Source organism: Salmo salar, chromosome 10, assembly GCF_965601325.2.
Source record: "Salmo salar chromosome 10, fSalSal1, whole genome shotgun sequence".
NCBI classification, from domain to species: Eukaryota; Metazoa; Chordata; class Actinopteri; order Salmoniformes; family Salmonidae; genus Salmo; species Salmo salar.
This window is the reverse complement of record NC_138300.1, coordinates 48,375,139-48,397,500: the sequence shown is the minus strand read 5'-3', so window position 1 is coordinate 48,397,500 and position 22,362 is coordinate 48,375,139. Positions and strand designations below refer to the sequence as shown.

General features: G+C 45.1%; 1 protein-coding gene across 3 annotated transcripts in view; it reads right to left on the bottom strand.

The window, feature by feature from the left end:
- LOC106560517 (tyrosine-protein kinase receptor Tie-1-like) overlaps positions 1-19,090 on the bottom strand; it is a 25,245-nt gene extending 6,155 nt beyond the window's left edge. Inside the window, exons 1-19 of one of the 3 annotated variants that reach the window (XM_082957042.1) lie at positions 18,900-19,090; positions 13,995-14,303; positions 13,786-13,896; positions 13,480-13,635; positions 10,270-10,401; positions 9,789-9,929; positions 7,809-7,937; positions 7,552-7,697; positions 7,206-7,350; positions 6,788-6,946; positions 6,190-6,327; positions 5,490-5,792; positions 4,903-5,193; positions 4,128-4,333; positions 3,218-3,428; positions 2,933-3,043; positions 1,709-1,899; positions 945-1,058; positions 596-666 (exon numbers count right to left, since the gene is read on the bottom strand). In XM_082957042.1, coding sequence (XP_082813168.1) covers positions 596-666; positions 945-1,058; positions 1,709-1,899; positions 2,933-3,043; positions 3,218-3,428; positions 4,128-4,333; positions 4,903-5,193; positions 5,490-5,792; positions 6,190-6,327; positions 6,788-6,946; positions 7,206-7,350; positions 7,552-7,697; positions 7,809-7,937; positions 9,789-9,929; positions 10,270-10,401; positions 13,480-13,635; positions 13,786-13,896; positions 13,995-14,303; positions 18,900-19,029 — 3,194 coding nt within the window. In that variant the 5' untranslated portion in view covers positions 19,030-19,090. Of the gene's footprint in view, positions 1-595; positions 667-944; positions 1,059-1,708; positions 1,900-2,932; positions 3,044-3,217; positions 3,429-4,127; positions 4,334-4,902; positions 5,194-5,489; positions 5,793-6,189; positions 6,328-6,787; positions 6,947-7,205; positions 7,351-7,551; positions 7,698-7,808; positions 7,938-9,788; positions 9,930-10,269; positions 10,402-13,479; positions 13,636-13,785; positions 13,897-13,994; positions 14,304-16,710; positions 17,016-18,899 lie in introns of those variants that run through there. The other 2 variants (XM_045687842.2, XM_082957043.1) reach the window with 2 other exon arrangements.
- Between the last annotated feature and the right edge of the window lie 3,272 nt (positions 19,091-22,362).

Genomic DNA, 22,362 nt, shown 5'->3' with positions numbered 1-22,362 from the left:
TGGTTATCTTTTCTTATGTTCTGTGTGCCTTAGCTCACACACACACACACACACACACACACACACACACACACACACACACACACACACACACACACACACACACACACACACACACACACACACACACACACACACACACACACACACACACACACACACACACACACAGCTCATCTACAACTTGTTTACTACAGAAACGTCTCTCTTCTCTGCTAACCTAACCAACTCTTTTTCGTTTCACTTCCTGTAGCCGTCCTAGGGCCTTCCAGTTAGTTCTGAGGTCGGTATAAATAGTGTGTGTTTGACAGGCTCTGTGTGGTAGTGAAACCATCCACTGGCTCTATGTTCCTTAGGGCTTCCTGGGTTCTGTTATCAGTTCCTTTGCCCTAAGTTATCAGTTCACCATTGACTGGGGGGTGGGGGGTGAACATGATTTGTTGTTTTGGACAACAGGGTAGAGAGAGAGACCGGGATCATGTGACTGCTGGCATCGTATTATCTTCCAACCGTTACTGGAAGACATGGTATAATTGTCTAAATAAAGCCACGATTTGTTCTAGTTGAACTATGAGTTTCCCAGACAGATACTCACACGTCACTCTTGGTGGTGTACACACTGTAGTTTAGGGACTCTATCGCCATCCAACGCACAGGCAACCTCCCCTGTAATGCAAAAAGAACAGGTCAAGACATCATACAGTTCAGTCCTCCTATGCAGTTTTCAGTCTGTCTAATAAAGGTAAAGGTGTGTGATTCTCTCTTCTCATAACTTGCAGGGTTACTTGCTTGCCCTCTTACATCAACAATACTGCCCTCTTCAGTTCCTTCCACTCATTTCACAGTCTTATTTATCATCTGTACTCATTTTGGGAAATCATTACAGACTAGTACACTGGTTATTGTTTGATAATGCACAGTGCTGTTTGTGACTGAGCACCCACCATGGTCTTCTTGACGTAGACTTCCTCTCCTCTAGACAGACCGAAGTCTGCTATCTTAGCGACCAGGTTGTCTCCCACTAGAACGTTCCTCGCTGCCAGATCTCTGTGGATGAACTAGAGAGAGAGAGAGTGAGAGAGAGAGAGAGAGAGAGAGAGGGAGGGAGGAGAGAGAGAGGAAAGGGATGCGAGAGGGGAGAGATGATAGGGAGGAGAGGGAGGAGAGAGGAGAGGAGAGGGAGGAGAGGAGAGAGAAGAGAACAGAGTAGAGGAGAGGAGAAGGGAGGAGAGGAGGAGAGAGAGGAGAGAGAGGAGAAGAGGAGAGAGAGGAGAAGAGGAGAGAGAGGAGAGAGAAGAGAACAGAGTAGAGGAGAGGAGAAGAGAGGAGAAGAGGAGAGAGAAGAGAACAGAGTAGAGGAGAGGAGAAGGGAGGAGAAGAGGAGAGGAGAGAGAGAGAGAGGAGAGGGAGGAGAGAGAGGAGAGGGAGGAGAGAGAGGAGAGGGAGGAGAGGGAGAAGAGGGAGGATGAAGATAACATCTGGGAATTATATAATTGAAAATGTATGTTGAGAGGAAAACTACATAAACGAAGATTCTCTGTCACATTTATGAATCATCATTTGTGTATTGAAGCTTGCACAGCTGTAAAACAATTAAATAAAAGTATGCTGCCAAACTTGGATATAAACCATATAGAATTGGCAACTCCCCTCCCAACACAGGGACACATCTTTAGAGTTCACAGAGACATCTGTGTGTATACCATACCTGTTTGTCACTAAGGTAGTGCATGCCAGTTGCCACGTCGACGGCGAACTGCAGCAGTTGTTGTGAGGTGAGGGTGGATGCGGTGCCATGCTCCTTGGCAAAGGCGGGGTCTGTCTCCAGGACTCGGCTCTTACGCAGAAAGTCAAGCAGGTTACCATAGGGGGCGTACTCAATGGCAATGTACAGGTACCCTACACAGGTAGAGAGAGGCAGTTAGGGAAAAGTGAAGGAAGTTTATGATTTACTTGTACACTTTATGGAGAAGGTTGCTAAGGGAGATACCGTATGCATAAAAGTTAGCCATGGAAAGGTAGGAAGGCAGGAACTGAGTATCATAATGTAGCCATAGAAATATAATTCTAGATCTGTGTTGTAATCATCATTATTCTGTCGAGAGGGGGGGAGAGAGAGAGAGAGAGAGAGAGAGAGAGAGAGAGAGAGAGAGAGAGAGAGAGAGAGAGGAGAGAGAGAGAGAGAGAGAGAGAGAGAGAGAGAGAGAGAGAGAGAGACAGCATTAACCAGCCATTCTGGTTTCTCTCTCAGGGCTACTTGAGAACCATTGGGATTGTGAAACACAGTGCTTTGGTAGGATGTATTTTTTCTCATGGTTGAGTTGTTTTTGTAATCTCCCTCTAAAGTACAAAGAGAAACAGGCAATTCAATTATGTCCTGAAACCATCAGATGTGGTATGGAAATTGAAATGTCATGCTCAGAGCTTGGTCCCAAGGCTCTGTATCACACAGATAGATATGCAGCAGCGGAACCGTTTGCTGATGTGGCGTATGGACAAGCAAAACAAATGTGATAGTGGAAATGCTTGTTGCAGATAGACAGGGTTTGTTTGGGTTGGACGACACACAGTCGTGTCCAGGTGCACAGCAGAGGATCTGTATGCATCCGGATAACTCAGGATATTAACCACTTCATGCCCTGCATTTTGGGCTCAGGCAACTAAGCAGTATGGAATCAGTACTGAACAAATACAAAGTTGACCTGTAGGTTTACATAATGAAGTGTAACAAACGTTCAGCTTGACATCTTAAAATCACTATTAACATGCTATAGCAAAACATCAAATAATACAGGCTTATTTCTATCAAAACTCATATTTAAAAGTATTCCCTTGAAGAGGGAAGTATTATTATATTACGTCCAGTAGTATTATTATAGCATCAATTAAAAGCATGTAATTCCCCACCCTGACCAGTACGTGGGAGACTCACCCCTGTTTTCACAGGCTCCTATGAGGTTGATGACGTTGGGATGCTGGCCCAGTTTACACAATACCTCCAGCTCTCCTGCAAAGTCCCGGTGGTCATTCTCAGAGGCAAACTCTGCTCAAAACGAAACACAGCAAACATAGCAAGTTACAAACAGGTACAGAGAAAGAAGCTTGTTCAATTTGACCCCTGGCTTGTTGTCAGAGTTTTTAGTGTGTGTGTCTTTGTGTGTCTGTGTGTGTCTGTTTTGGTGTGTGTGCCTGCGTGTGTTTGTGTGGTACATACTACCTTTCAGCATCTTGATAGCAGCGCTCATCTTGGCCCCATCCTTCTTGATCATGGCCTTGATGACCTGGCCGAAGTTGCCCTCTCCGATGACGTCCTCGAACTTGATGTCATCCCACTCCAGGATGGGGTAGGTGAGGGACTCGGCCGCAGGCTTGGGTCTCCTCGTCAGGGTCAGGGTCCCAGAGTTAAACTGCAGGATGGTCTCCTCTCCCTACGGGTTGCAATGATTCATTTATTTCGTTTTTAATCAGTCAAAGTATAAACATTTTATATATAGAGAGGTTTCTAATAATATGTCGCTATGTATAATATAGCGTAAAAAGGGGATATATACACTGTACAAAACATTAAGAACACCTGCTTTCCACAGTATAATGGCCGCATGAGTCCAGGTGAACTATATGATCCCTTATTGATGTCACTTGTTAAATCCACTTCAATCATTGTATATGAAGGGGAGGAGGCAGGTTAAAGAAGGATTTTCAAGCCTTGAAACAATTGAGACATGGATTGTGTATGTGTGCCATACAGAGGGTGAATGGGCAAGACAAAAGATTGAAGTGCTTTTGAACGGGGTGTGGTAGTAGGTGCCAGGCACACTGGTTTGTGTCAAGAACCGCAACATTGCTGGGTTTTCATGCTCAACAGTTTCCCGTGAATGGTCCACCACCCAAAGGACTTCCAGCCAACTTGACACAACTGTGGGAAGCATTGGAGTCAACATTGTCCAGCATCCCTGTGGAACGCTTTTGACACTTTGAAGAATCCATACCCCGATGAATTGAGTCTGTTATGAGGGCAAGAGGGGGGGCAACTCAATATTAGGAAGGTGTTCTTAATGTTTTGTACACTCAGTGTATATTTAGTGAACTAGTTAATGACTGTGGTATATGCTGTGTCTCTCTCTCACTCTGTCTCTCACCGATCCAGACTGGTAGGTGAAGCTGCGTCTGCGGTTGAGCAGGGTCTTGCGGATGCAGAAGAGGGCCAGCAGGGCCAGCAGGATGGTGACACAGGTGACCATCACAGACCCCACTACTGCCACCACCAGCTGGTAGCCCTCGCTGCCTGGACGCCCCCCCACACCCTGGGTGGTTGGAGTGAAGTCCTGGAAGCCTGAAAGGGGAGGTGAGGAGGAGATTAGGAGGTGAGGAGGAGGAGAGGAGGAGAGATGAGGAGGAGAGGAGGAGATGAGAAGGAGAGGAGGAGGTGAGGAGGAGATGAGGAGGAGAGGAGGAGATGAGGAGATGAGGGGAGGAGGAGATGAGAAGGTGAGGAGGAGAGGAGGAGAGAGGAGGAGGTGAGGAGGAGAGATGAGGAGATGAGGAGGTGAGGAGGTGAGGAGGAGAGGAGGAGGAGAGGAGGAGATGAGGAGGAGAGGAGGTGAGGAGGAGATGAGGAGAGGAGGTGAGGAGGAGATGAGAAGGAGAGGAGGAGGAGATGAGAAGGAGAGGAGGAGAGATGAGGAGGTGAGGAGGAGATGAGGAGGTGAGGAGGAGAGGAGGAGGTGAGGAGGTGTGCAGTGAGAATCGCCTGGGCATCTCCTATTTCTTATGTACAATAGGCTAAGTTTCCTTAGTATTAGGCTAAGTATCTCTCTCTCTCTCTCTCTCTCTCTCTCTCTCTCTCTCTCTCACACACTGTTATTCATTTGGGATTACAGAGCGGCGTAATCTAACTCTCACCATCTCCCTGGGTCCTGGCATGGACCAATTTGCTCCACTCCCCCGGTACTTTAGAGAAGGCTCTCACTCTGAACTGGTAGAGAGTACTCCCGTTAAGCGCTGTCACGTCTTTAGCCGTCTTGTTGCCATCGTCAGTATCTACCCAGGGGTGCAGGCTGCCCTGACCCACTGGCTGGTACTCTATGATGTACTTCACTATGCCCCCGTTAGGGTCCTCAGGGGGCTGCCACTTCACCTGCACCGCAGACACAGACAGGGGCAGGGCCTGGACTTTACGAGGGGAGGAGGGACCTGAGGGAGAGGGGAGGAGAGGGAGAGAGGGGAAAAGAGAGGGGAAAAGAGAGGATACATCAGGCTTAGTATTAGTCAGAAGGTGTTATCTTATGCTACATGGCTACATGGCTACATGGCTACATGGCTACATGGCTATTGCTCAATGCTGCACAATGCTTTCATCCTGATTTCCTTTCTTTAATCATGACACACTACGAGGGCAGGGGGAAGCCAGGCACCATACACCATACATCCACCAATCACACTCGTCAATACTCCCCGCTAAGCCAATAGAAAGAGCTTTTGTTAGTTACCCTGGCTGTTGATGCGGAAGTGGTAAGGCTTAGAGGTAGGCCCCAGACTGCCACAGTTGAGTAGCCTGACGACCACTGTGTAGTCTTGGTGGTACTGCAGGTTGTAGAACTTGGTGGAGAGCACATTGAGCAGGGTGGTCTCCTCTCTCAGCTTCTCTCCTGAGGGGGAGGGCCCAAAGAGCTGCACTAAGAACCCGCTGGCCGCACCCACGGCCCCGCCCGCGTTGCCAGGCAACAGCCAGCGTACGGTGGCGTTGCGGCCCTCCAGCGAACTGAAGTCAATCTCTGGTCGAACCGTTGGCTCTAGAGCAGCGACACAGAACACGCAGTCAGGGAGAGGTCCACCAGCCTGGGGTACTTACTCATTCTACTGTTTACTTAGCCTCTGGTTTACAGACTGGCAAAGAACATTCTTATAGACCTCAGAATTAAAGAACCATTCTCAGATTCAGAACCAGCTCTTAGCTGTCCACTAGGACAAACTTCTACTAACTTCAACTCACACACACACACACACACACACACACACACACACACACACACACACACACACACACACACACACACACACACACACACACACACACACACACACACACACACACCACCCTCCCCCTCTGCAGCTTCACCAAACCTCTGCTCTGACTTTCTTCCATTACGATACTACAAAAACTAAAATAGCCGCTATGTTGTTTCTCACCTGGACAGTCAGTCTCCATGATGGCCTCAGGCCCCAGAGTTCCCTCCCCTCCCTCCCCAGGACGAGTCAGCTGGACACGGACGTGGTAGCGTGTAGACGGCTTCAGATTCATCAGAGTTATAGGCTCTCTACTGTACACTGAAGAACATGAACACAGAGAGAGAGAGCATCAGAGACCATTATCAATGTAGCGTAGGGATCTAAAGTGTATACTGTATAATTAAGCAACAAGGCCCGAGCGGGGCAACACGGAGTGCCTGGACACAGCCCTTAGCCGTGGTATATTGGCCATATACCACAAACCCCAAGGTGCCTTATTAGAAACTGGTTACCAATGTAATTAGAGCAGTAAAAATACATGTTTTGTCATACCCGTGGTATACGTTCTGATATACCACAGCTGTCATCCAATCAGCATTCAGGGCTCAAACTACCCAGTTTATAATACATTAGTATGTTGATAATGACAAATTGTCAAAATGTTTTCAGGAAAGGCGATTTTTCCTGTGAAATGGATAATAACGCATGTTGCCACTTGCCAAGATATGTAGTTGTAACTCCCATGACTTTACATGAGATCAAACTCCACCTGACATACCTATGATGGAGGACCAGGAGTCTCCGGTCTCCATGGGCTTGTAGAGGAGCTTGGTGGAGTCTATGGGTCCGTCTCCTCTGTAGGAGTCCACAGGCATCACCACCAGTTGCTTACTCCTCTTCTCCAGCAGCTTGGGAGGGGTGCTGGGGCACGGCGGCTCTGGGGAGAGAGCAGGTGGGGGTGAGGATGTGGGTGAGACGGGTGATATGACAAGTTTCAACCAGAACATTAAAACCTTTTTATCTACCATTTTTCTCAGTGTGTATTTAGGACAGGTTTCCCACTCAAATTAAGTCCTGCACTAAAAAGTATGTTCAAGTCCAGGACTAGGGTTCCTCTGTATCTAGGAAAGCTGCCCTCGATGTTAAGCACCTCACACTGACTGATCTGGACCAGTAAAATACTTTTCTCTTCTGACCTTTGACAGTGAGGTTGAACTTGCGGGAGTCTTGTCCCCCATTGGTGGAGACCCTGCACTCCCATAACCCAGCATGCTCGAAAGACAGACGGGGGATCTCAAACTGGGCTGTGCTCTTATTGGAGTCCATGGTGGTGCGAGACGCCTGAGAGAGGTCCAAATAGATATTGGTAAGTCTGTATGTTGAGCCAACTGACATTATTATAAAAAATACTGACCTATTTTCATTGTTACAAAAACACAGAATTTCCCAAATCTCACTGACTACACCATCACAGTTTGATTCCCAGTAATGGAATAATCCAATATAAAATAAATACCCTGGTCATCCCTCCATTGCCTCTACCTTGAGCACAGAACTGTCCAGTTTGCGCAGCTCGATGCTGGTGTGGCTAGGCAGGGGGTTGCCTGTGGCAGAACACAGGATCTCAGGGCTGGAGTCAAGGTTCCACTCTAGACTACTGGCCATGTCCAAGATCTGAGGGGCACGGTCTGATCGGGGAGAAACAGATGAAGATGAGGAAGAAGATGCTTGGTAGAGGCACCAGTGGTGTTGATGATGAGGAGGAGGAAGATGAGGAAGACGAAGTAATGTTTACCTACCTGATTTCTCACAGTGCTGTCCTCTCCAGCCAGTGGGACACTGACATCCACTGAAACGGTTACACACACCCCCGTTCTTACACCTACAGCTCAGGCTGCAGTCTGCCCCGTACATGTCCCTGTGGCAGGCTGGGGGAGAGGGGGAGGGAAGACATTAGGATGGGAATGCCAAGGTGTTGGGGTTCTAATAAGTGTGTCATGAATTGCTTCCTGATCTGGCTATGCATGTTATGTACGTATCTATTTTAACACATGCAGTAATTGTCACGTCCTGACCAGAAAAAAGGGGTTATTTGTCATTGTAGTTTGGTCAGGGCGTGGCAGGGGGTATTTGTTTTGTGTGTTTCGGTGTTTTTGGTTTAGGTTCTATGTTTTCTATTTCTATGTTTAAATCTAGTTTTCTATTTCTTTGTTGGGTTTTTGGTAGGACCTCCAATTAGAGGCAGCTGGTTGTCGTTGCCTCTAATTGGAGGCCATATTTAGTTGAGGTTTGTTTCACTTGTGTTTTGTGGGTGGCCAGTAAGGGCTCCGCAGCGTTGCCGGGCGAGAGTTGGCCGGCAGCCAGGGAGAAGTGCGCCGGCGCAGTGCATCTGGCCACCAGTGCGTCTTCTCGGTCCAGCTTACCCTGCGCCTGCTCTACGCACGGCAGCCCTCACTCTCCAGCACAGCCCAGTTCACCATGTGCCAGCGTTCCGCCCGTGCAGGGCTACAGTGACCACTCAGCCAGGACGGGGTGTGCCAGCCCTGAGTTCCAGACCGCCGGTGCGCCTCCACGGCCCAGTGTGCCCCGTGCCCGCTCTGCGCACCCAATCTCCTGTAAGTCTTCCCAGTCCGGGGAGACCGGTCCCAGCTCCACGCAGGAGGCCTCCAGCGACACTCCTCAGCCCGGAGCTTCCAGCGACGCTCCTCAGCCCGGAGCTTCCAGCGACGCTCCTCAGCCATGAGCCTCCAGCGACGCTCCTCAGCCCTGAGCCTCCAGCGACGCTCCAGCGACGCTCCTCAGCCCTGAGCCTCCAGCGACGCTCCTCAGCCCTGAGCCTCCAGCGACACTCCCCAGCCCGGGGCCTCCAGCGACGCCCCTCAGCCAGGAGCCTCCAGCGACGCTCCCCAGCCCGGGGCTTCCATCGACGCTCCTCAGCTTGGGGTCTCCAGTGACACCTCTCAGCCCGGGGTCTTCAGCGACGCCTCTCAGCCCGGGGTCTCCAGCGATGCCTCTCAGCCCGGGGTCTCCAGCGACGCCTGTCAGCCAGGGGCCTCCAGCGACGCCTCTCACTTCTCCCTGGAGGCAATGCGCAGCCCAGAGTCTTCTGAACGGGAGCTACGCCCAGAGCCAGAGCCACCTCCGTAGTGGGAGGATTGGGAAGGGGGGGTGTAGCACAGGGACCGTCGTTGACGGTGGCCACCCTCCCTTCCCTCCCTTTAAGTTTGGGGTTGTTTTTGTGGGGTTTTTGTTTTTGAGGTGCATTCGTGGTCTACAACTTTGGGGGGGGGGGTACTGTCACGTCCTGACCAGAAAAAAGGGTTATTTGTCATTGTAGTTTGGTCAGGGCGTGGCAGGGGGTGTTTGTTTTGTGTGTTTCGGTGTTTTTGGTTTAGGTTCTGTTTTCTATTTCTATGTTTAAATCTAGTTTTCTATTTCTATGTTGGGTTTTTGGTAGGACCTCCAATTAGAGGCAGCTGGTTGTCTCTAATTGGAGGCCATATTTAGTTGAGTTTGTTTCACTTGTGTTTTGTGGGTGGTTATTTTCTGTATAGTCTGGGAGCCTTATGGAACTGTTTTTCGTTGTTTGTTTATTTTGTTTAAGTGTTTTCTCTAAATAAATTAAGAAGATAAGCACTTTACCCGCTGCGCCTTGGTCCAATCCTTATGACGCTAGTGACAGTAATGTTGATAGGTTGGTTGTACAGTACAATCAATATTTATTGGTCAATCCAAGGCTGAAAATACGCCATAACCCTATTTATAACAAATTAACTCACATCTGTTGCAGTGGTTCCCAAACCATCCGCTGGCACAGGAGCATCCGTAAGGGTCAGCCAGGCAGAACCTCAGCCCTACACAGTCCAGCTCAGACCTGCACCACTCCTGGCAGTTACGGCCAAACATCCCCTCTCTGCAGGCTGGAAGGGAATACATTACAAGTTCTAGATTTAGTACAGGACAGGTACAGTTACTTCAAACAGTTTGTCAATAGAATATACTTGTATTTTACACACGCCACGCACACACTTATACACACTTATGGACACACACACACACACACACACACACACACACACACACACACACACACACACACACACACACACACACACACACACACACACACTACAAATTAGCAATTGTGTGTATGTGTCAGCTTCAAGGCCACAATTTTATTCTTTAACATATTGCCTGTAAACCCCCCACCCCTCCCCCACACACACAACCACACTCACACCCAGACACACCCACACTCACCTGTCTCGCAGCGCATCCCCATGAACCCTGGTGGACAGATACAGTCCCCGTCACTGTCGTGACACACCCCTCCATTGAGACACTCTGGACAGTCCTTGTCACAGTCGGCACCCCACTTCTTACTGGCACAGTCTGGGAGCGACAGCAGAGAAGCATCAGTGGCCAACCCACCCAAATACAAACACCTCATCCATATGTGAATCATCATACAGATCCTTATAATGGTTAGCAGTAAGAGAGATGCTGCTGGGAGAGGTGTTGGAGGGCCAGTAGGAGGCACTCTTTCCCCAGGGCAGTGATTGGTGACATTGCCCTGTGTAGGATGTCGTCTTTCGGATGGGACGTTAAACGGGTGTCCAGACTCTCTGTGGTCACTAAAGATCCCATGGCACTTATTGTAAGAGTAGGGGTGTTAACCCCGGTGTTCTGGCTAAATTCCCAATCTGGCTTTCATACCATCATGGTCACCTAATCATCCCCAGCTTCCAATTGGCTCATTCATCCCCCTCCTCTCCCCTACTAACTATTCCTCAGGTCGTTGCTGTAAATGATCCTGTGTTCTCAGTCAACTTACCTGGTAAAGTAAGGGTTAAATATAAATAAAGGTAATACAGGTGTTAATAAGACTATTAACTTAGTACTAACAATGTCCAACCAAAAATGTTTCAGAGAATAAATAACTAAATGTATTGTCAGGCTTGCATCCAGATGAAAATAGATCAATCCCAGTACAGACAGTATACAATAGATCAATCCCAGTACAGACAGTATACAATATATCAATCCCAGTATAGTCGTATACAATAGATAAATCCCAGTACAGACAGTATACAATAGATCAATCCCAGTACAGACAGTATACAATAGATCAATCCCAGTATAGTCGTATACAATAGATCAATCCCAGTACAGACAGTATACAATAGATACATCCCAGTTCTTTCAGTATACAATAGATAAATCCCAGTACAGACAGTATACAATAGATCAATCCCAGTACAGACAGTATACAATAGATCAATCCCAGTACAGACAGTATACAATAGATCAATCCCAGTTCATACAGTATACAATAGATCAATCCCAGTACAGACAGTATACAATAGATCAATCCCAGTTCATACAGTATACAATAGATCAATCCCAGTTCATACAGTATACAATAGATCAATCCCAGTATAGTCGTATACAATAGATAAATCCCAGTACAGACAGTATACAATAGATCAATCCCAGTACAGACAGTATACAATAGATCAATCCCAGTATAGTCGTATACAATAGATCAATCCCAGTACAGACAGTATACAATAGATCAATCCCAGTATAGTCGTATACAATAGATAAATCCCAGTACAGACAGTATACAATAGATCAATCCCAGTACAGACAGTATACAATAGATCAATCCCAGTATAGTCGTATACAATAGATCAATCCCAGTACAGACAGTATACAATAGATCAATCCTAGTATAGTCGTATACAATAGATAAATCCCAGTACAGACAGTATACAATAGATCAATCCCAGTACAGACAGTATACAATAGATCAATCCCAGTATAGTCGTATACAATAGATCAATCCCAGTACAGACAGTATACAATAGATCAATCCCAGTACAGACAGTATACAATAGATCAATCCCAGTACAGACAGTATACAATAGATCAATCCCAGTACAGACAGTATACAATAGATCAATCCCAGTACAGACAGTATACAATAGATCAATCCCAGTACAGACAGTATACAATAGATCAATCCCAGTACAGACAGTATACAATAGATCAATCCCAGTATAGTCATATACAATAGATCAATCCCAGTACAGACAGTATACAATAGATAAATCCCAGTACAGACAGTATACAACAGATAAATCCCAGTACAGACAGTATACAATAGATCAATCCCAGTTCACACAGTATACAATAGATACATCCCAGTTCTTTCAGTATACAATAGATACATCCCAGTACAGACAGTATACAATAGATCAATCCCAGTACAGACAGTATACAATAGATCAATCCCAGTACAGACAGTATACAATAGATCAATCCCAGTTCATACAGTATACAATAGATCAATCCCAGTACAGACAGTATACAATAGATCAATCCCAGTTCATACAGTATACAATAGATCAATCCCAGTTCATACAGTATACAATAGATCAATCCCAGTTCAGAGAGTATACAATAGATCAATCCCAGTTCATACAGTATACAATAGATCAATCCCAGTTCATACAGTATACAATAGATCAATCCCAGTTCATACAGTATACAATAGATACATCCCAGTTCATACAGTATACAATAGATACATCCCAGTTCATACAGTATACAATAGATCAATCCCAGTTCATACAGTACACAATAGATCAATCCCAGTTCATACAGTATACAATAGATCAATCCCAGTTCATACAGTATACAATAGATCAATCCCAGTTCATACAGTATACAATAGATCAATCCCAGTTCATACAGTATACAATAGATCAATCCCAGTTCATACAGTATACAATAGCGATGGGAAGTTCAGTTTATTTTACTGACTCTGATCTTTTCGACTCGTTCAGTCAAAATAACGAATCTTTCAACTCATTTTATTTGAGTCAGTAATGCCCAGAGCACCAGGACCCCCTACTGGTGAATGATGAACTGAAAACTCAAGAGTCATGATTCTACAAGCCTCTCATATGTCGTTCACCATAGGGGGCTTATTGGAGCTGTCATTTGTGACTGAAACGTGTAAAATTTGTTGATTGCTAGGCATACGAATAAGATACTTTTTTGATACATTCGAAGCGAAGTTGTGGACGCAACCGGACTAGATTGTGAACGACTCATGGCGGAGTGCATTGCTTGACTGCTGTGAGGGTGATAAGCCCAATGTCGTTCGTAAACTGCAGCCCCCAAACGATTTGCTCTCGAGTTGGAGTTTGTTGAGTAGAGGCTGTGTATGTTTGGTTCTACAAAGCTGTGTCCATCATAACGTTCAATAATCAATGAACTGCCGTCATTCTTACACCATCTTACACTGAGCCGGAAGAGAGTGTATTAATACTGCTGTAGGACTCATTGCGGCCAGCACTAGCAGGTCAAACGAACTACTAAAATGAACGAGTCAATTTGTGTATGTGTGTGTGTGTGTGTCTTTGTCTGTGTGTGTGTTTAATATGAACACCCCTTCTGTACCTCTGACAATCAGCCTCATCCAGGCTCCATTGATGGGACTGTCTCCCACGAAGCCTGCACTGTAGATGCCCTCGTTGGCATGAGCCACGTCCTCAAGGGTTAGTACAGTCGTACTGTTGGACACATCACCCCAGTGGGTCATGTAGAAATAGTTTCCTGGTGATAGAACACAGTATGAGTCAGCACATCATTAATCAATGAATCAAGCAATTGGCTATATTGCCATGTCATTTTCTCATTTAGATTAATCTATTCTCTCCATCCATCCATTCCTCCATGCCATCCCTCCCTCCCTCCGTAACTCACCATTGTACTTCCAGGTGACATCTCTCCTCTGGGAGCTGAGGACTTGCATGGCCAGGTGGACTGTGTCCCCTCTGTTAGTCGTCACTGTGAGGTGGACCGGGACAAAAAGACCTGGAAGGAGCAATACAGAAGAAGATGTGTTCTCTCTCTCTCTCTCTCTCTCTCTCTCTCTCTCTCTCTCTCTCTCTCTCTGAGAGCCTCTTCCTTACCTTTGCTGTAGTTGTTGATGAGAGTGACTGTGACCTGGTTTCTAGTAGGACTAGTTCCCTTTGATGCATGACAATAGAAGATGCCCGTCTGGTCCACTATACCAACAAACTCATTGGCCACCACCTCCTTGGTCTTGGGCCTCTTGACGCTGTATCGGGACGGTGAGGGGAGGATGAGAATGCTGTTGTCCTTCTTGATGTCCAGGTCTAACTCTGCTGCGTCCCGCTCCCCTATGAGGCAAGATATGGAGAAGCGCTGAGGGGTGGAGGCCTCGGCGTTGGAGATCATCGTCAGGTCTGTAACCGCACCTGTATGGACGAGATGGCATCGCTCACATGATACAGTAACCTACACTATTATGAGATAAAACAACAAAGGGAAGCTACAGTAGTAATCTACTGATGTTATAAAAATCAGTTCATTCATTCTAACCCAAACAAACAGTACTAGACCTTAGGGCAGGGGTATTTAAATCTTACCCTACGAGGTCCAGGCTATTGCTGGTGTTCTGTTCTACCAGATTATTAAGAATGGGGGAAAAAAGCAATGGAACTGGCTTCGAGGTCCAGATTAGAATTTGAGGGCCTGAGGGCATAACGCTACAACCTGGGGACATATTTCAGTTACAAACTGACCTAGAATCAGTGCCCCCAACATAAATCATTAGGAGCCAAATAAGAAAACACATCATATATGGTGGCACAGAAATGGTGCAACATAAATCCGACATCATTCCTGTTCTGTGGCATTTGAGCCCTGATCCACGGAACAATAGAAGGAAACAGGGATGAGCTCCTGCTCTCTCAGGAGGATGCATTCTGCACTCCCCTTGAACTTTTATAGTAGCCCATAACTTGTTGTGTCAAATCAATTCTGATGTTCAGAAATCTAAATTACAGTTGCCTTGCATAGCCTACGTTATATCCTTCTTTCTGGGGCTTAAACATTCAGTGGAAATGATTACAACATCTAATAAGCACCTTGAGTAATGTAGCTTATACCTATTTCAGACAGAAGGTGTAGTATATTACCTGTAAAAAATACCAGGCAATGTTTATAAGGGCCCCTTTCAAACAGCCCCTTATTTACCACTTTCTTGCATGTATACATACCCCTTTTATACATATCAGTGGGTAACTGGTAAATTAGGAAGCGAAGGGGAATGGGGGGATGTTGTTAAACCTTGGGGGCTGTTTGTATTTCAAACAGGGAGGTCTTAGCCTAGTGGTTAAGAGTGTTGTGTCAGTAACCGGAAGGTCGCTGGTTCAAATCCCTGAGCTGACTACGTGAAAAAACTGACGCTGTGCCCTTGATCAGGGCACTTAACCGTAAGTGCGCCTGTAAGTCACTCTGGATAAGAGCGTTGGCTAAATTAATAAAATAAAATATCCCTAAGCTGTGGATTTTTTCCATCCTCCACCTGTGTGAAGGTCATGCCACGCTTTGTGTACGAGCTATTGAAGACTGAAATCGAAATCATAATATATACAGTATACAGTTGAAGTCGGAAGTTTACATACACTTAGGTTGGGGTCATTAAAACTCGTTTTTCAACCACTCCACAAATTTCTTGTTAACAAACTATCGTTTTGGCAAGTCATTTAGGACATCTACTTTGTACATGACACAAGTAATTTTTCCAACAACTGTTTACAGATAGATTATTTCACTTATAATTCACTGTATCACAATTCCAGTGGGTCAGATGTTTACATACACTAAGTTGACTGTGCCTTTAAACAGCTTGGAAAATGTAATGTCATGGCTTTAAAAGCTTCTGATAGACTAATTGACATCATTTGAGTCAATTGGAGGTGTACCTGTGGATGTATTTCAAGGCCATCAGAAGACATCAGTCAGGAAGTTAAAATTTGGTCGCAAATGGGTCTTCCAAATGGACAATGACCCCAAGCATACTTCCAAAGTTGTGTCAAAATGGCTTAAGGACAACAAAGTCAAGGTATTGGAGTAGCCCTCACAAAGCCCTGACCTCAATCATATAGAACATTTGTGGGCAGAACGGAAAAAGCGTGTGCGAACAAGGAGGCCTACAAACCTGACTCAGTTACACCAGCTCTGTCACGAGGAATGGGCCAAAATTCACCCAACTTATTGTGGGAAGCTTGTGGAAGGCTACCTGAAACATTTGACCCAAGTTAAACAATTTAAAAGCAATGCTACCAAATACTAATTGAGTGTATGTAAACTTCTGACCCACTGGGAATGTGATGAAAGAAATAAAAGCTGAAATAAATCATTCTCTCTACTATTATTCTGACATTTCACATTCTTAAAATAAAGTGGTGATCCTAACTGACCTAAGACAGGGAATTTTTACTAGGATTAAATGTCAGGAATTGTGAAAAACTGAGTTTAAATGTATTTGGCTAAGGTGTATGTAAACTTCCGACAACTGTATATATATTTTTTATGGTGTGGATTATTCTCCATCCACCCCTGTTTCAGAATATACCATCTTCATGGTCATGGCATGCTTGGTTCAATAGCTATTGATGAGAGAAAACCGAATATCCTCTGAATATCCAGTATAAAACGAATTTTACCTTGGCCAAAAACAAGCAGGCATTGTACATTTGTGTGATCTTTGACTGTGTGTGAAAGGGGTATTACTGTGTTTTAGGATACAATTTATTTAGGGTTTAAAATTGAATGGATCAGAATAAGCTTGTCCCCCCCCCCATCCCCCCCACTTACCTGACACAGGTATGAGGCACAACAAGTACAAGATATCAATCATAATTGTAATCCTCAAAACAGCAAAGCGCAAATGAGCAGTGGTTTCTCCAATCCAATTCTTCGGTTAAAAGCGACACTTCTACATTCCGAGTGACGGTCCCCAGCATGCCAAAGAACCGCGCGTGTCTTTGCGCATTTCCATCAATTCCAGTAACTGTTTTTAACAGTAAAGTAATCCTCGCAGTGATATCTCTTTCCCTATGATGTTCCAGATCATGTCACATTCTCCAAGATCCAATCTGAGCGTTCTGACTCTGGGTGGGAGAGGAGAGGAAGGAAGAGCGTCACGAGGGGAAAGAGGTCGTTACTCTCCAAAAGCCTTGGTTCTGATTTCAGTTGCAGAGTTTTGCATTAGTTTGTGGATTAGCCTACTTTCTACTTGTCATAGAATGTAAATTCGTTTTCCAATCAATTTCTATATTTCCACCAAATGCGTTGTTAGCCAAGTCAATAATTCACGTAGGCCTAAAAAATAGCATTTTGAAAAATTATCCTGCAACAAATGTCATCATTGTTTTATGTATTTGCACACTTTTGACGATGCCCAAGAATGGTTGGTTTTAATGCATTTAGATGTGCATGTGTTTTTTATTTCCCTGAGACATATTCTACATCTCTCTGCCCCAGGCTGGTCTCATAGACTAGACATAACACAGTAAACGAAAATCCGGGACACTCAAATTAGTATATGTTTGGTTTGGTAGGTTGTTAGGTGTGTTAGGTTGTTAGGTTTGGTATGGTTACATAAGACATACGGTTACTTATGGGAAAAACAATAGTAGACTTGTTGGTTGGGGTGGATGGGTGGGCATATAACTAAAAGGTTGCCTGTTTGAATCCAGAATCTCATAGACTAGATGTAACATAGTAAATGTAAGTCTGGGACAGTGAAATTAGTATATGTATACATTTGGTATGGTTACATAAGACAAAAGGTTACTTAACGCAAAAAACAAAAGTAAGGTGGTTGGTCAGGGTGGATGTGTAACGCAAACCTCTAGCGACTCAAAGGATGCGTGTTCGAATCGCATCACAGACAACTTCAGCATTTTAACTTTCCCTAAATGCTGACACTGCCTTTTGCATGGTAGTAATAGTAGGCCTATGCACACTGAGTTTTCTCTAGCTGCAAGGCCACAGTCAGATCTATGTAATAATAGTAGATGGGTAATGTAATAGCTGTGTTCTTTCCTCCCAGTAAGTTAGTTGTGATCCCTGCAGCTGGTGGTCATTTGGCGTCTCCTTCACTGTTCCAACCAGCCTGAGGAAATGATTATGAACAGTCTGCTTGTTGAGTCTCTGCTATTCTACCATTACAGCTGCAATCAGATGGATCAGGTCCCGTGTCTCACTTTATAATACTCATTTAGAGAAGTTTAAGTACCACTCACTTCTCTTATTTCTGGATGGGCGGGCTTTGAAATGGTTGTTTTAATGTTTTCTTTACGTTTCCTGATGCCCTCAGACAACTGAAGTTGACTCAACGTCTTATTGTTCGAAACTTCCTGTTTTCAATGAGAGTTCATGATTTGCTTAAAATGGAGTGTATTTCTGAGGGATTTGAGGGCTTGGTTCAGATAAATACAATTCTGATATAATCTACATCTCACTTGTTACGTTTGTCTTATGTGATTGCATGAAACTGCTCAAAATAGGTGAGGACACAACATTTCACCGTACCTTTGAATAGCATAATCATAATACAAAAATGACAAAAATACTTTGATGAGGTGTCCAGAGCAGGAGACTATTGTTATGTCTCCAGGTCAGAATGTTTCCATTTTGATACAGGCCAAACGGAGGGCACTTCCCAGTGTTGGCTCAGGTTTGTTTTAGTCTGTGGTTCTATGACGGTGACCTCCCTGTTCCTGATACTGTAAATAGACCATCACCTTGAGAGGGCCTTCCTATTTCCTCTACACAGGGTCACAAACACTCCCATCACAGGACTGATTCATCACACATGACAATGAGGACAGAGACTCATCTTATCAGGCACACTGACTACACTTTCTGTCAGGGACACAATAATTCCACACTTTTTTTGTTTGCATCAGTGCTGAGTTTATACAATTTCTTCCCAGAATGAATTACAAATAATTGCACAACTTTTTCTCAGAAGGAAATAAATCAAATCAGTTTCATACCAGTTTTTTGGAGGATATCCAACTTGGCCGTGGTGCAAAACGTTTTATTGTGCTCAAATACTCTCGCTGTTCTCAAAAATGGATGGAAGGTAGAGCACATGGACAGATAGATGCAGAAACAAACAGACATCTTGGTGGTTGCAGAGTGAGTGGACTCTGAGAGAGGAAGCCCACAGGGGAAAAGACTGGATACTGTGTCGACACTGTGGCTGCTGGGTGCCGCGAGGCTTCAAGAAGCCTGAGACAGGGTGTGTGTGTGCATGTATTTGAGCGCATGAGTGCCTGACTGCCTGCCCGCCGATGCATTTGTTTGTGCGTGCTTGTGTGTGCTTGTGTGTGTGTGTGTGTGTGTGTGTGTGTGTGTGTGTGTGTGTGTGTGTGTGTGTGTGTGTGTGTGTGTGTGTGTGTGGTGTGTGTGTGTGGGTGGGGGGGAGGTGGATATTGCAGGGTGGAGCTCAGGCAATGGCTCGATACTCCTCAGACATGGCTCATTGTCCAGAGAGCTATTTGTTGTCCTGAGGTAATTATGAGCGGTGTTTGTTGACTTGCTTTAGAGGACACCGCCAGACAAACCACCCCATCTCCCCTCGCTAGGGTCAAAACACAATATGTGTTCCTCACACAAGGTCATCAGTGGGAGAGCAAACAATCAGAAGAGGTTTATGCATTTATGGTGTTTACATTGGATCACATCACATGATGATTGTTTTCTGTTATTGTTAATGTAAAGAGCAGTAGGATACGCTGACCACCAGCTTTCATTGTGTTGCATGTTGCACTGTAACTGTATTACAGTGTTATTGCTTGAAGATAATCTGAATTGAAACACTAAACCTCAAAATCAAGCAGACAAATCTGGTCTGTGGGAAAATGTCAGACAGTAGAGGTGAATTTACAGCTGCGCACTCCCCTCCGTGTTTTAGTACTTTTTGGACATTTTGTTGTGGTTTTAGAGGTGGAGATGTTGGATGTCAGGTATGGGCGGACTGGTCATCTGGCAGATGGTCTGGTCCATTTTTACCCTAGTGGGCACCTAATTATTATTAAATATATAATTTTTGCAAAACGATTGTTATCTGGCTAATACTTGGTTGCCTCAAGGAAAAACATGGGCCGGTATGGTTGCCTCAAGGAAAAACATGGGCCGGTACGGTTGGAAAAAGGAAAAAAAAATTGCTGGTGTGTTAGAAATGCCAGGACCGATTTCTGGTCCCAGTCCGTGCCTGGTGTGGAGTGGGGTGGCAGTGGTGGGTGTTGGGAGTGGGCCTGGAAGTGAAACTTTGTGAGAAAGTTTGTATTAAATTCCCATTTCCACCCATTGTGTGAGGAGCTGGCAGAATTCCATAAACACTGACCCACTCCTGCAAGCCCATGTGAGCCGGGTTAGGGATGCAGTGTACACCTCTCTCGCCCCTTGAGAACCCCCCTACAACCCTTTCCCTCCATCTCTGTCTGTGGAGGAAACCCACCCATGGGACCCCAATCCAGACCCCTGGGGGCTCCAGGGCAGCCAGTGATTAGATTACAGGGTCCAGACTCTTGAGAGGTGAGTGGAGTGGGTCAGAGGACAATCAGTGTGATTACCTTATGGTAACCGTACGAAAAGAAGAAAAAAATGTATGCATTCACTACTGTAAGTCGCTCTGGATAAGAGTGTCTGCTAAATGACTAAAATGAAATGTAAAATGTAAACCCCCTTCGATGTGTAATATAATGTGTTAACTTCCCCAGAGATAACGAGGTGAAAACTACGGAAACATGTGTCTGCTCTCAGAGTCAGAACGCTGTCTGTCATCTGTATGGCTGCACAACAAGCCAAGAAGACTTCTAGTGGGGTGTGTGTGTGTATGTGTGTGTGCGTGCGTGTGTGCATACATACGTGCGTATCTGTGTGTGTCCTGGTGCTTGGTGACAGCCAGGTCCAGACACTTGTCATCTCGCCCTCCTTGTCACCATTCCCTCCTCCGGGCGGTCAGTGGAATAAACCGCCCAGCAAATCCCACGCCTGCCACAGCTCTGTGTAATAATAAACAAACAGCATTCACCCGGCCGTCGCCATCATCAGAGATGAAAATGGTGCTGTGTTTAGAGTTAGTCAGATGGGGCGACAATGAGTGAAGTGATGTGTGACAGTCAGCAGAGGGATATGAGGTCAGGTCAGCAAGTGCCGCTGGGATTCTGGGAGGAGGATACAGGGTTATAATAAGAGGAAGTGCATAGTAGCTTGCTAGTTTGTAGCACATGTCAGCCTCAAGGCCTAAAATCATATGAATCAATTTATGTTGGCTACTATGAGCCCAGAAAACCCCACTGTGTTTGCTGTGTTTGCATGGATGTAAACACACGTACACACGCACACACACACACACCATGATCCTGTCAGTGTGACTCTAATACCTTAAAACAAAGTGCAGTGATAAAATAGTTAACATTCAATTGAAACACTCCACACTCCTCATGAATCACACAGCCATTTTATATATCTTGTATTGTAATTTCCACTGTACTATGTATAAGACCTAGAAATTGTGTGTATGTACTGATATGTAAGCTATGTGTGATGTTTTAAATTGATGTATTTCAGTCCTTGACTAGTAATGCTCTGTACTATATTATGTCATCAGAGTAGCTGATGCTTTTACAATAGCTGTTGGAGATGCTAATAAATACAAATAAATACCAGAATCAAGTGAAGTCCCCATGGAAAGAATGCTCTGCTATGTTCCATCCTTCCCATTTCCTCTGTGCCCCAGCAGTCTTCTTCTCGCCACACAAATGTATTGAGTCCTGCAGATACAGCTTGGCATGCTATCCTATCTGGTACGGTCATGGCTAGAAGGGCTCCTCCAGCTTTCGGTCAAAACCTCAGATTTTACTTTTCGGAGCAGGCTAGGAGAATTAACGTAGCAGGTTAGGAGAATTAACATAGCAGATTAAGAGAATTAGGTTAGGAAAGGGGTTAAGGTTAGCTAAAATGCAAAAAACAATTGACATTAATTTGACAAAAGCTGTATCCCTTCTATGGCCATCTGATACCCAAACTCAGTCTTTCCCTGCTGTAGAAACACAAGATGTATTTGTGTTTTTTTTCCACTTGATTTACTAGACAGCTTCTTTAACTTGTTTCAAATGTTTCCAATTAAGTCATTGGCAGTACATTTACTCCATAACCCATTGCCACCCACGCATTAGTAATAATTGATACAATCAATCAATGTGAAAGTGTATAAATTCAGTTCAGTGATCTCTAAAAGGACTGACACAGTACAGTGGTTTCATACTGGCTTCTCTCCATAACAAACCATTCTACACCCTCTCCATGTGTGTCAGTTGAGTGGAAATTGGCCCGACATTATTGGTCTATGTGCTTGGAACTGAATGCCATGTTTCCAGCCGTACCCTCATTCCCTTTGTCTGTCCTGATCTGGAAAGACAACATGGTCCTCATAAAGCCTGTGGCAGC